The 12953-nt window shown below is 40.5% G+C and overlaps 1 protein-coding gene across 1 annotated transcript in view; it reads left to right on the top strand.

Annotated features, from left to right (window-relative positions):
- Window positions 1-34: 34 nt before the first annotated feature.
- Window positions 35-12953, top strand: part of LOC308367865 (uncharacterized protein) — a gene marked incomplete at both ends in the record, with an annotated part of 51764 nt that continues 38845 nt past the window's right edge. The window contains one exon of the mRNA XM_080841859.1: window positions 35-181. Coding sequence (XP_080697985.1) covers window positions 35-181 — 147 coding nt within the window. The remainder of the gene's footprint in view (window positions 182-12953) is intronic.

Below are 12953 nucleotides of genomic sequence, written 5' to 3'. Positions count from 1 at the left end.
TTACAAGAGAGTCCAGCAACAGATTGAAAATGCCATGAACAAGGTAAAGGCTAAAGAAGTAGCTCTTGGTGTGGCTTCAGGTGCAGGAGTGGCAGCAGCAGGGGCTGGAGGAGTTGTGATTGGAGTCACAGAACTCATCGTCCTCCCAGCAGTGTTGACGGGAGCAGGGGGCGTATCAGCAGTGAGAGGTGGGGTTGTGGTACTTGCAAAAAAAAAAATCAGAAAATCTGAAACGTGATCAGAGAAAAAAAAAAAGTATTATCTATATAATTATTTCAAGGAACTGAACGAAAAGCCAATCGCATATGGTTTTGCAGAATCACATTTATTGTTTGTATTTGATCGGGTTTTTGCTTGCTTTTTATACAAAAGGTTTTAGGAATGAATGTGTACACAAAATTGTGTTTCATACTTCCATACATGAAAAAAATCAATTAAGACAATATTTCATGATAGTATCCAATATAAGAAATTTGAAAAAGGAATTTGTGTGATGTTATTTTTGGGGGACCGTTTGGTATCCTACTGGCCACTGAAAGGGACTGAATTTGAAGTGACTTTCAGTCATTAACCATCCTCTAGTGCTGGTCATTTTTTATACTAAAAGATTAGTTGGAGACTCAGTCTGAGATACAGTATGACCAGTCAAGAAACAGGTTTAATCTTGTACAGTGAGGTGCATCAATGGATAGAGACAGAGGTTTCACTTTACAGTGCAACAAGTCTGTTTTTGTAAGGGTATGCTTACATTTGATTTAAATAAAAATGAATTTCACTTTATTCCTTTTAGTCACATGTTATTATTGTTGAGGTTTTCTAGAATATAATTATATGCAGGGCTGTAGAGGACGGTAAACGCACGTAAATGCAGTTTACGCACATCTGGAATTTTGGAAATAGCGTTAACGCACCTCTAAATAGTGTTTATCCACCTCTAAGAGGCGTTTACGCAGCTCAAAGTGTTCTGCGCCTTGTGTTCTTCCGTTGGAATAATCCGAAATAAACTTGTGTCATTTTAAAACACCTAATACTACGTTTTATATGGTTGAACATATAAATGCTGTAGTCTGAATCATTTTCTACTGCTGTATTATGGTCTGTGACCCTCCAATCAGTGCCTTGTGGCTGCAGCGGCGACACCAATCAGGATCCGGGAAGGATGTAAACACATACAAGTTGTGTATTAGTCTGCCTGCCTACCTGTTAGGAAAAGATTACTGGTAATTAGCCATATCAGGCGATTTTTGAAAAGTGCTCCCACTGCCACAGATACCCGCAAAAAGCCTCAAGTTCAAAGTAAGTCTGAAGAAGATTAATTCACGTTTTTAAACGTTGTTTTGGTTCGCACAACATCGCATTAAGACAGGGACAAACGCTATTAATAACGTGCTTTCAAATTCGATGATGCAGGTAACAAGCCAGCCTTCCCAGTTCCATTGAAATAGGCCTAATAAAACGTAAATTCTAGTAATTATCCTCATGCATATCGCTGCAGATAAGGCTAATTCATTGAGAAATCGTAGACAGATTATGTGCAAGCCAGTTAAGCTAGCTAATGGCCGGTTCACACTACACGATTGTTGAACATTCCCTCACGATTTAACATGTCACACTATGCGATCACAGAGCCACGACTTCGGGCTTCGTCTTGATCGGAAGACTGGCCACACTACAAGATCACAAATCTTTGTATCCATTTGCCTAGGTAGCAGCTAGCTACTTTTGACAACAAAAATATGTCCTGTCACGATAATAACCATACAATGAAATATAGGCCACTTAATTAAGAATGGAATATAATCGCATGAAATTAATCTCTTCATTCTTAGACGGCTGTGCTTCCCCTGGTGTCCTCTAGGAGTCGCCACTGAAAGGGAAGCATATGTGATTTGTAGCGAGGTTTATGTCAGGCTACATGTACTGAACTGAGCCGCCTAACACACACACACACACACGTGCGAGCGCACACGCACGTATGCAGAGAGAGATATACAGATAGAAAGAGACAGATGAATAGACAGAGTGAGAGAAACAGACAGATGGAGAGAGATATAAACAGACAGAGAGATGGAGCAGAGATAGAGAGACAGATGGAGAGAGAGAGAGAGAGAAATAGAGTGACAGATGGAGAGACAGACAGGTAGACAGAAACAAATAAAAGATGTCAGGAGACTAGAGTGGACTAAAAAAAACGTTCTGGGTGTGGTTTCAGGTGCAGGAGTACAGTACAGTAACAGCAGTACCTTGAGCAATTTTGCTCGGAGTCACAGAATCCCTGATCGTCTCAGGAATGTTGATGGGAACAGGGCTTGTAGTAGCAGTGAGAGGTGGTGTTGCGTTCCTTGAAAAATTAGCAAATAAATCAGAAAATATATTAAAAAATGACCAAATGAGAAATAACAAGTAATATAAATATACATGTATATCATTTTTCTGTATATAATTCTGCATGTTTTTGCAGAATTGTATTTGAAAATCAATTTTGTAGTTGATAGGGCTTTTTTTTACTTCCCATACAAAAGGTTCTGGTTATGACTTTGTATACAAAGTTGTGTTTCATACTTCCAAACGAGAATTAATGAATATATAAATAAATTAAATATTATCCTTTAAATATAGAATACTCTGTAAAACATTAATAGAAATTATGAATAGAAAAAAGGAATATGTGTGATGTTTCTCTCTCACTTGTCTGTGCTAACGTGTGTGTGTTTGTGTGTGTATGTGTATGTGTGTGTGTGTGTGTGTGTGTGTGTGTGTGTGGTGTGCCATGTAACTGTGTGTGTGTGTGTGTGTGTGTGTGTGTGTGTGTGTGTGTGTGTGTGTGTGTGTGTGTGTGGGTGTATGTGTGTGTGGCTAAGACATGAATGTAAACATGTGTGTGCATCACTATCTGTCACTATGAAGCTCTCCCCATCCATAAATGTCATAAAGGTTGCGTGACTTTCTGCTGGCACATTGAGTTATAAAACGGTTGAAGAGACGGCCGTGGAGTGGTTTACCAGTACAGCAGTTTGAACATTAACAGAATGGCACTGTTCTGCTTTTGGAGTTTTAATAGAGTCTCACAAAATCCTAAAAAAAAGTAGGGGTTGTGGTGGGGACAATATGACTGCATACCCACAGTAGGGGCTGTGGTGGGGACAATATGACTGCATACCCACAGTAGGGGCTGTGGTGGGGACATTATGACTGCATACCCACAGTAGGGGCTGTGGTTGGGACAATATGACTGCATACCCACAGTAGGGGCTGTGGTGGGGACAATATGACTGCATACCCACAGTAGGGGCAGTGGTGGGGACAATATGACTGCATACCCACAGTAGGGGCTGTGGTGGGGACAATATGGGGACAATATGACTGCATACCCACAGTAGGGGCTGTGGTGGGGACAATATGGGGACAATATGACTGCATACCCACAGTAGGGGCTGTGATGGGGACAATATGACTGCATACCCACAGTAGGGGCTGTGATGGGGACAATATGACTGCATACCCACAGTAGGGGCTGTGGTGGGGACAATATGACAAGGTAAACATCACACATATTCCTTTTTTCTATTCATAATTAGTGTGCTTGCCCGAAGGGAAGCACAGTATTGTTGTTGTCAAGTTTTCTTTCTTTATTTATTTATTCTCCCCGTTTACTTACTCATGTTTACCCACTCGTGCATACTCACTCATGCATGCTCACTCGTGCATACTCACTCATGCATGCTCACTCGTGCATACTCACTCATGCATACTTACTCATGCTTACTCACTCATGTTTACTCACTCATGCATACTCACTCATGTTTACTCACTCATGCATACTCACTCATGCATACTCACTCATATGTACTCACTCATGCATACTCACTCATGTTTACTCACTCATGCATACTTACTCATGCATACTCACTCGTGCATACTCACTCATACATACTCACTCAAGCATACTCACCCATGCATACCCGCTCATGTTTACTCACTCATGCATACTCACTCATGCATACTCATTTGTGCATGCTCATTGAGCTGGAGAGCTGACACCTGCCCCAATTCCAAGGCACTTGTTCTCTCGGTCATGGCCGCAACAGAGCAAGCACACTCTCGCAGTTTGTTCACGAAACGCATTCTAGTTAGTGTGCTTGCCCGAAGGGAAGCACAGTATTGTTATCGTCAAGTTTTCTTTATTAGTGTGCTTGCCCGAAGGGAAGCACAGTATTGTTATCGTCAAGTTTTCTTTATTAGTGTGCTTGCCCGAAGGGAAGCACAGTATTGTTATCGTCAAGTTTTCTTTATTCTCCCCGTTTTTCTTGCAGCTAACTACTCCTCGCCCGATTGAGCTAGAGACGCCATTCAAACACCGAAATGTCCGGCTCGATCCGGTGCAGGTTGCTATGACTTTTCGTGGCGGTACTCCTTGCCACTCCTTTTTTATTCCTCTTTTTCATCCCCTTTTTTCTCCATAGACTTGCATGGCAGAACTCTGTGCATTATGACATCATAATAGGCTCATTAAACTGGCTTGCACCTGTGCTTCTCACTGACACCTCCGCCAAATCCAAGGAACCGCATTTTCTCTGTCCCTCTCAATTCAACTTTGAAAAAGAATAAGAGGAACCGTATTTCTCTGTCCCTCTCAATTCAACTTTGAGAAAGAATAAGAGTAACTAGAATGCGTTTCGTGAACGAACTGCGAGAGTGTGCTTGCTCTGTTTTTCTCTCATGTTTGCTTGTTTATTGTGAAAGGGTTTAGTGTGTTCGTTGGCATAAAAAGTTAGTCTTCTCTCATAAGCCTAGTTAGTACATCTGATTAGAGCTAGCAACCATGAATTGCAGATGAAGGGGTCCCCTATCAGTGTTCATTTTGGCAGCTATTTTAGATTCAGTCTTAAGACAAAAATGCATATTAGTTTTAGTCACATCTAGTCATAGTTATCCTTCTTAGTTTCAGTCTAGTTTTCGAAAACTGAGCACACTACAATAGCTACGCTGTGTCTAGGTACATACTCAAACGTTTTTCAGGTAACCTAATGGTTCAAGGTCTCTCATGAATCATTACTCACAGGACACGGGTTAATGTTAACTCACGCTAACGGTCCTCTCCAACCACATTAGCAACAAAATAAACTGGTGAGCTAACAAGGTAACCATTCTTTCAGTATAACTTACTTTTGCATATGTACAACGTATAGGTCTAGGTAGCTTACGTTTAGCCCCGTACTCAGATATTACAGCTGCTTAACACAGCTAGGATAGCTAACGTTACCGTAGTAGGAATACAAGCCTTAACCCACTATATCCACACAACTAAATTCATGAATTACTTCAAAGGTTTACTTCACAACTTGAATTAAGGAAAAGTATCCCCTGTTACGGCTAGCTGAAACTGCCAGTGGATACTCCCATGGATGGGAGACGTTAGCTGCTACGGCACTATCAGTTTCCATTAAAATTTCAGTCAGTACACTGAAAATGCTACCATTCAACTCACCTTAACGAAGTGGAAATACGGTAGCTAGGTTAGAAACTGTAGTTACTCTTATTCTTTTTCAAAGTTGAATTGAGAGGGACTGAGAGACGAGGTTCCTTGAATTTGGCGCAGGTGTCAGTGAAGCACAGCTGCAAGCCAGTTTAATGACCCTATTATGATGTCATCATGGCAGAGCGCTCTGCCATGCAAGTCTATGGGGGAAAAAGGTGATGAAAAAAGAGGAATAAAAAAGGGGTGGCAAAGAGTACCGCCACGAAAAGTCATAGCAACCTGCACCGGATCGGGCCGGACGTTTTGGTGTTTGAATGGCGTCTCTAGCTCAATCGGGCGAGGAGTAGTTAGCTGCAAGAAAAACGGGGAGAATAAATAAAGAAAACTTGACGATAACAATACTGTGCTTCCCTTCGGGCAAGCACACTAACTAGAATGCGTTTCGTGAACGAACTGCGAGAGTGTGATTGCTCTGTTTTTCTCTCATGTTTGCTCGTTTATTGTGAAAGGGTCTAGTGTGTTCGTTGGCATAAAAAGTTAGTCTTCTCTTATAAGCCTAGTTAGTACATCTGATTAGAGCTAGCAACCATGAATTGCAGATTAAGGGGTCCCCTATCAGTGTTCATTTTGGCAGCTATTTTAGATTCAGTCTTAAGACAAAAATGCATATTAGTTTTAGTCACATTTAGTCATAGTTATCCTTCTTAGTTTAAGTCTAGTTTTCGAAAACTGAGCACACTACAATAGCTACGCTGTGTCCAGGTATCCTCAAACGTTTTTCAGGTAACCTAATGGTTCAAGGTCTCTCATGAATCATTACTCCCAGGACACGGGTTAATGTTAACTCACGCTATCGGTCCTCTCCAACCACATTAGCAACAAAATAAACTGGTGAGCTAACAAGTTAACCATTCTTTCAGTATAAGCTACTTTTGCATATCTACAACGTATAGGTCTAGGTAGCTTACGTTTAGCCCCGTACTCAGATATTACAGCTGCTTAACACAGCTAGGATAGCTAACGTTACCGTAGTAGGAATACAAGCCTTAACCCACTATATCCACACAACTAAATTCATGAATTACTTCAAAGGTTTACTTCACAACTTGAATTAAGGAAAATTATCCCCTGTTACGGCTAGCTGAAACTGCCAGTGGATACTCCCATGGATGGGAGATGTTAGCTGCTACGGCTAACTAACTATCAGTTTCCATTAAAATTTCAGTCAGTACACTGAAAATGCTGCCATTCAACTCACCTTAACGAAGTGGAAATACGGTAGCTAGGTTAGAAACTGTAGTTAGTGTGCTTGCCCGAAGGGAAGCACACTATTGTTCTTCGTTTTTTACTATTTTTTTTATTCTAGTAGTTTTTCTTGCAGCTAACTACTCCTCGCCCGATTGAGCTAGAGACGCCATTCAAACACCAAAACGTCCGGCCCGATCCGGTGCAGGTTGCTATGACTTTTCGTGGCGGTACTCCTTGCCACTCCTTTTTTATTCCTCTTTTTCCATCACCTTTTTTCTCCATAGACTTGCATGGCAGAACTTTGAGGCATTATGACATCATAATAGGCTCATTAAACTGGCTTGCACCTGTGATTCACTGACAACTCTCACTGACACCAGCGCACGGTTCCTCTTCTCTCTCTGTCCCTCTCCATTCAACTGTATAACTAGGAATATTAAGAGACACCTTCCATACCAGGGCTCTACTCACTCATGCATACTCACTCATGTTTACTCACTCGTGCATACTCACTCATGCATACTCACTCATGCATACTCACTCGTGCATACTCACTCATGCATACTTACTCATGCATACTCACTCATGTTTACTCACTCATGTTTACTCACTCATGCGTACTCACTCATGCGTACTCACTCATGTTTACTCACTCATGCATACTCACTCATGCATACTCACTCATGTTTACTCACTCGCGTTTACTCACTCGCGCATACTCACTCATGTTTACTCACTCATGCATACTCACTCATGCATACTCACTCATGCATACTCACTCATGCATACTCACTCATGCATACTCACTCGTGCATACTCACTCATGTTTACTCACTCATGCATACTCACTCATGCATACTCATTTGTGCATACTCATTTGTGCATGCTCATCCAGCAGGGAGAGCTTGAGAGCTGACACCTGCCCCAATTCCAAGGCACTTGTTCTCTCGGTCATGGCCGCAACAGAGCAAGCACACTCTCGCAGTTCGTTCACGAAACGCATTCTAGTTTATTTATTAGTGTGCTTGCCCGAAGGGAAGCACAGTATTGTTATCGTCAAGTTTTCTTTATTTCTTTATTTATTTATTTATTCCGTACGTTTTTCTTGCAGCTAACTACTCCTCGCCCGATTGAGCTAGAGACGCCATTCAAACACCAAAACGTCCGGCCCGATCCGGTGCAAGCTGCTATGACTTTTCGTGGCGGTACTCCTTGTCACTCCTTTTTTATTCCATTTTTTCATCCCCCTTTTCTCTCATTGACTAACATGGGGAAGGTTGAGCCATTGTGACGTCACCCGCTCTATCAGTCGTTCTCCATTCAACTGTAGGAATATTAAGAGACACCTTCCAGGGCTCTACAGTGCGAGTATTTCACTCGCATAAATAGGTACGTGCAAACTTGAAAAATAATTTACAAGCACAGTGTGCGAGTGACAGACAGTTGTCAATACGGCGCCAAAAAGTGAAGCATTCCATTGATTTCACATGGAAACAACTGACAGGGTCGCGACTCCAGGGTTTTCGACGGGACCTGCGACGGGACCAACAGCAGCAGCAGCATAATCATCATCTGGATTTACTGACATTTTCGGTATATATAAACACATAATATCAATTGGTAACTGGTGTGTTGTATCCTGTTTATGTCTGATACTTTATAAACATTTATGTTTTACGTTAACTTATTACACTAGGCAGCAGTATTGTGAAGTAGAGCTAGAAATGGCTTTGCTAGCTCCCATATTGTAGCTCACACCAGCAACTGCTCAATTTAGGACAGAAAGGAGTTTGGTAAATTAGCTTGTAACTGTCAATGATAACTAGTTATTCGAATATATTAGCCAACGTTAAGTTGACTTCAAAGGGGCAGTCGAGTGTTTAGGTTGTGTCAGCTAGCTTGGAAAGCTAGCTAATAATTTTTGATTGAAGCTTCACGTTAGCCTCTGTAAACGTTTAGCTAGCTAACGTTAGCTAACTATGAGGTATCATATCCCAAGTAACTTGTTGTGACCGATAGCGTGAGTTAACATTAACCCGTGTCCTGGGAGTAATGATTCATGAGAGACCTTGAATCATTAGGTTAACTGAAAAACGTTTGAGGATGTACACACAGCGTAGCTGTTGTAGTGTGCTCAGTTTTCGAAAACTAGACTGAAACTAAGAAGGATAACTATGACTAAATGTGACTAAAACTAATATGCACTGAATCTAAAATAGCTGCTGAATCTAAAATAGCTGCCAAAATGAACACTGAGATGTATTAATTTTGGCAGCTATTTTAGATTCAGTCTTAAGACAAAAATGCATATTAGTTTTAGTCACATTTAGTCATAGTTATCCTTCTTAGTTTCAGAAGAGGTTTTTCATGGTTGCTAGCTCTAATCAGATGTACTATAGGCTTATAAGAGAAGACTAACTTTTTATGCCAACGAACACCAATAACTAGAACTAATTTGACAGACTATAAACCAATGTGATACACGTGCTCTCTAGCTATACAGTAAAAGTGTTGCTTACGTTTGATACTAGACCTACAGTCTAACTCTAACTGCATTAAGTCTAACATATAGGCCTATCTTACAATAAACTTTAAGTAAAGCTGGCTATGTAACCGCATTCATTCCAATATTGTTGCAGAGATGTTTCCTTTTACCAAGATAACAATTTCAACAATTCACTTAGCTCAGTAAGTCAGTATAACGAGACTCTGGAACTATTAGGCTATGACCAAATGTAACACACTAGACCCTTTCACAATAAACAAGCAAACAAACAAACAAAAACAGAACAACAAAGATACCCTCATATGTCTAAACGTCAGTGGAGCCAAAATATAATGGTTGAGCTTGGTTGCTTGCTAAAATATATTGGAAGAAGGCCCCACTACACTGATTGAGTAGATGTAAATACATGTTAATTCATTGGCACTTGTTCTCTCTGTCACAGAGCAAGCACACTCTCGCAGTTCGTTCACGAAACGCATTCTAGTTACTCTTATTCTTTCTCAAAGTTGAATTAAGAGGGACAGAGAAATACGGTTCCTCTTATTCTTTTTCAAAGTTGAATTGAGAGGGACAGAGAAAATGCGGTTCCTTGGATTTGGCAGAGGTGTCAGTGAGAAGCACAGGTGCAAGCCAGTTTAATGAGCCTATTATGATGTCATAATGCACAGAGTTCTGCCATGCAAGTCTATGGAGAAAAAAGGGGATGAAAAAGAGGAATAAAAAAGGAGTGGCAAGGGGTACCGCCAAGAAAAGTCATAGCAACCTGCACCGGATCGGGCCGGACGTTTTGGTGTTTGAATGGCGTCTCTAGCTCAATCGGGCGAGGAGTAGTTAGCTGCAAGAAAAACGGGGAGAATAAATAAATAAACTAGAATGCGTTTCTTGAACGAACTGCGAGAGTGTGCTTGCTCTGTGACAGAGAGAACAAGTGCCTATGAATTAACATGTATTTACACCTACTCAATCAGTGTAGTGGGGCCTTCTTCCAATATATTTTAGCAAGCAACCAAGCTCAACCATTATGTTTTGGCTCCACTGACGTTTAGACATATGAGGGTATCTCAGAGTTTCGTTATACTGACTTACTGAGCTAAGTGAATTGTTGAAATTGCTATCTTGGTAAAAGGAAACATCTCTGCAACAATATTGGAATGAATGCGGTTACATAGCCAGCTTTACTTAAAGTGTATTGTAAGATAGGCCTATATGTTAGACTTAATGCAGTTAGAGTTAGACTGTAGGTTTAGTATCAAACGTAAGCAACACTTTTACTGTATAGATAGAGAGCACGTGTATCACATTGGTTTATAGTCTGTCAAATTAGTTCTAGTTATTGGTGTTTGTTGGCATAAAAAGTTAGTCTTCTCTTATAAGCCTAGGTAGTACATCTGATTAGAGCTAGCAACCATGAATTGCAGATTAAGGGGTCCCCTATCTCAGTGTTCATTTTAGCAGCTATTTTTATATTCAGTCTTAAGACAAAAATGCATATTAGTTTAAGTCACATTTAGTCATAGTTATCCTTCTTAGTTTCAGTCTAGTTTTCGAAAACTCATTACAATTTAGTCTAGTTTTAGGCACATTTAAAATTCCATATTATAGCCACATTAAACTCCTTCCCTTCCCTTCTCAGGCCCAGGGACCTCCTGTGTTGTGTCTACTGCATAGTAGTCTAGCTTGCAGTAATTAAATTGTGGATGCAATTAGTCTCCAAGATACAGATCAGCTGAATTCCAATTAAATCAATGTAAATAATAATTTAAGGCAATACTTGATTAACAGAATTGTCATTCAAATATATGAGAATATCACGTCTAGATTAAATCAACCACATATCCTCCATATGAAATGCTGTGAAATCTCATTACCAACAGATTTAGCTAGACGGATAGTTTTGACAGTTGAAAGTGGTGTCAATGATTATAATAACAATTGCCCAAATAAACAAGGCTATTCAAACCAGTCACATATTCATTTATTTTTAGCTTGATTAATGTTGTGCGTAGCCTGTCCGAAATTGTTATCTTGGTAAAAGGAAACATACTGCAATGAGTTTACTAGCTAGCTATCAAAAGCTAGTATAAGTTGGGATATGCTACCTCATTGTTAGCTAACGTTAGCTAACGTTAGCTAGCTAAACGTTTACCGAGGCTAACGTGAAGCTTCAATCGAAAATGATTAGCTAGCCCTGTCCTTTAGCCCATACTGCAATGAGTTTACTAGCTAGCTATCAAAAGCTAGTATAACTTGGGATATGCTACCTCATAGTTAGCTAACGTTAGCTAGCTAAACGTTTACCGAGGCTAACGTGAAGCTTCAATCAAAAATTATTAGCTAGCTTTCCAAGTTAGCTGACACAACCTAAACACTCGACTGCCCCTTTGAAGTCAACTTAACGTTGGCTAATATATTCTAATAACTAGTTATCATTGACAGTTACAAGCTAATTTACCAAACTCCTTTCTGTCCTAAATTGAGCAGTTGCTGGTGTGAGCTACAATATGGGAGCTAGCAAAGCCATTTCTAGCTCTACTTCACAATACTGCTGCCTAGTGTAATAAGTTAACGTAAAACATAAATGTTTATAAAGTATCAGACATAAACAGGATACAACACACCAGTTACCAATTGATATTATGTGTTTATATATACCGAAAATGTCAGTAAATCCAGATGATGATTATGCTGCTGCTGCTGTTGGTCCCGTCGAAAACCCTGGAGTCGCGACCCTGTCACTTGTTTCCATGTGAAATCATTGGAATGCTTCACTTTTTGGCGCCGTATTGACAACTGTCTGTCACTCGCACACTGTGCTTGTAAATTATTTTTCAAGTTTGCACGTACCTATTTATGCGAGTGAAATACTCACACTGTAGAGCCCTGGAAGGTGTCTCTTAATATTCCTACAGTTAAATGTAGAGCGACTGATAGAGCGGGTGACGTCACAATGGCTCAACCTTCCCCATGTTAGTCAATGAGAGAAAAAGGGGATGAAAAAGAGGAATAAAAAAGGAGTGGCAAAGAGTATCGCCACGAAAAGTCATAGCAACCTGCACCGGATCGGGCCGGACGTTTTGGTGTTTGAATGGCGTCTCTAGCTCAAACGGGCGAGGAGTAGTTAGCTGCAAGAAAAACGGGGAGAATAAATAAAGAAAACTTGACGATAACAATACTGTGCTTCCCTTCGGGCAAGCACACTAATAAAGAAAACTTGACGATAACAATACTGTGCTTCCCTTCGGGCAAGCACACTAACTACAGTTTCTAACCTAGCTACCGTATTTCCACTTCGTTAAGGTGAGTTGAATGGCAGCATTTTCAGTGTACTGACTGAAATTTTAATGGAAACTGATAGTTAGCCGTAGCAGCTAACATATAAATTAACGTTACGTTAACGTTGGAGACGCCATTTTCCTTAATTCAAGTTGTGAAGTAAACCTTTGAAGTAATTCATGAATTTAGTTGTGTGGATATAGTGAGCTAAGGCTTGTATTCCCACTACGGTAACGTTAGCTGTGTTAAGCAGAGCTATCCTAGCTGTGTTAAGCAGCTGTAACATCTGAGTACGGGGCTAAAGGCTAACTAACACTACGTAACGGGAGTATCCACTGGCAGTTTCAGCTAGCCGTAACGGGGGATCATTTTCCTTAATTCAAGTTGTTAAGTAAACCTGTGAAGTAATTCATGAATTTAGTTGTGTGGATATAGTGAGCTAAGGCT

The sequence above is a fragment of the Sprattus sprattus genome (assembly GCF_963457725.1).
Source record: "Sprattus sprattus genome assembly, chromosome: 1".
Classification (NCBI taxonomy): Eukaryota; Metazoa; Chordata; class Actinopteri; order Clupeiformes; family Clupeidae; genus Sprattus; species Sprattus sprattus.
This window is presented reverse-complemented; position numbering and strand designations above follow the sequence as displayed.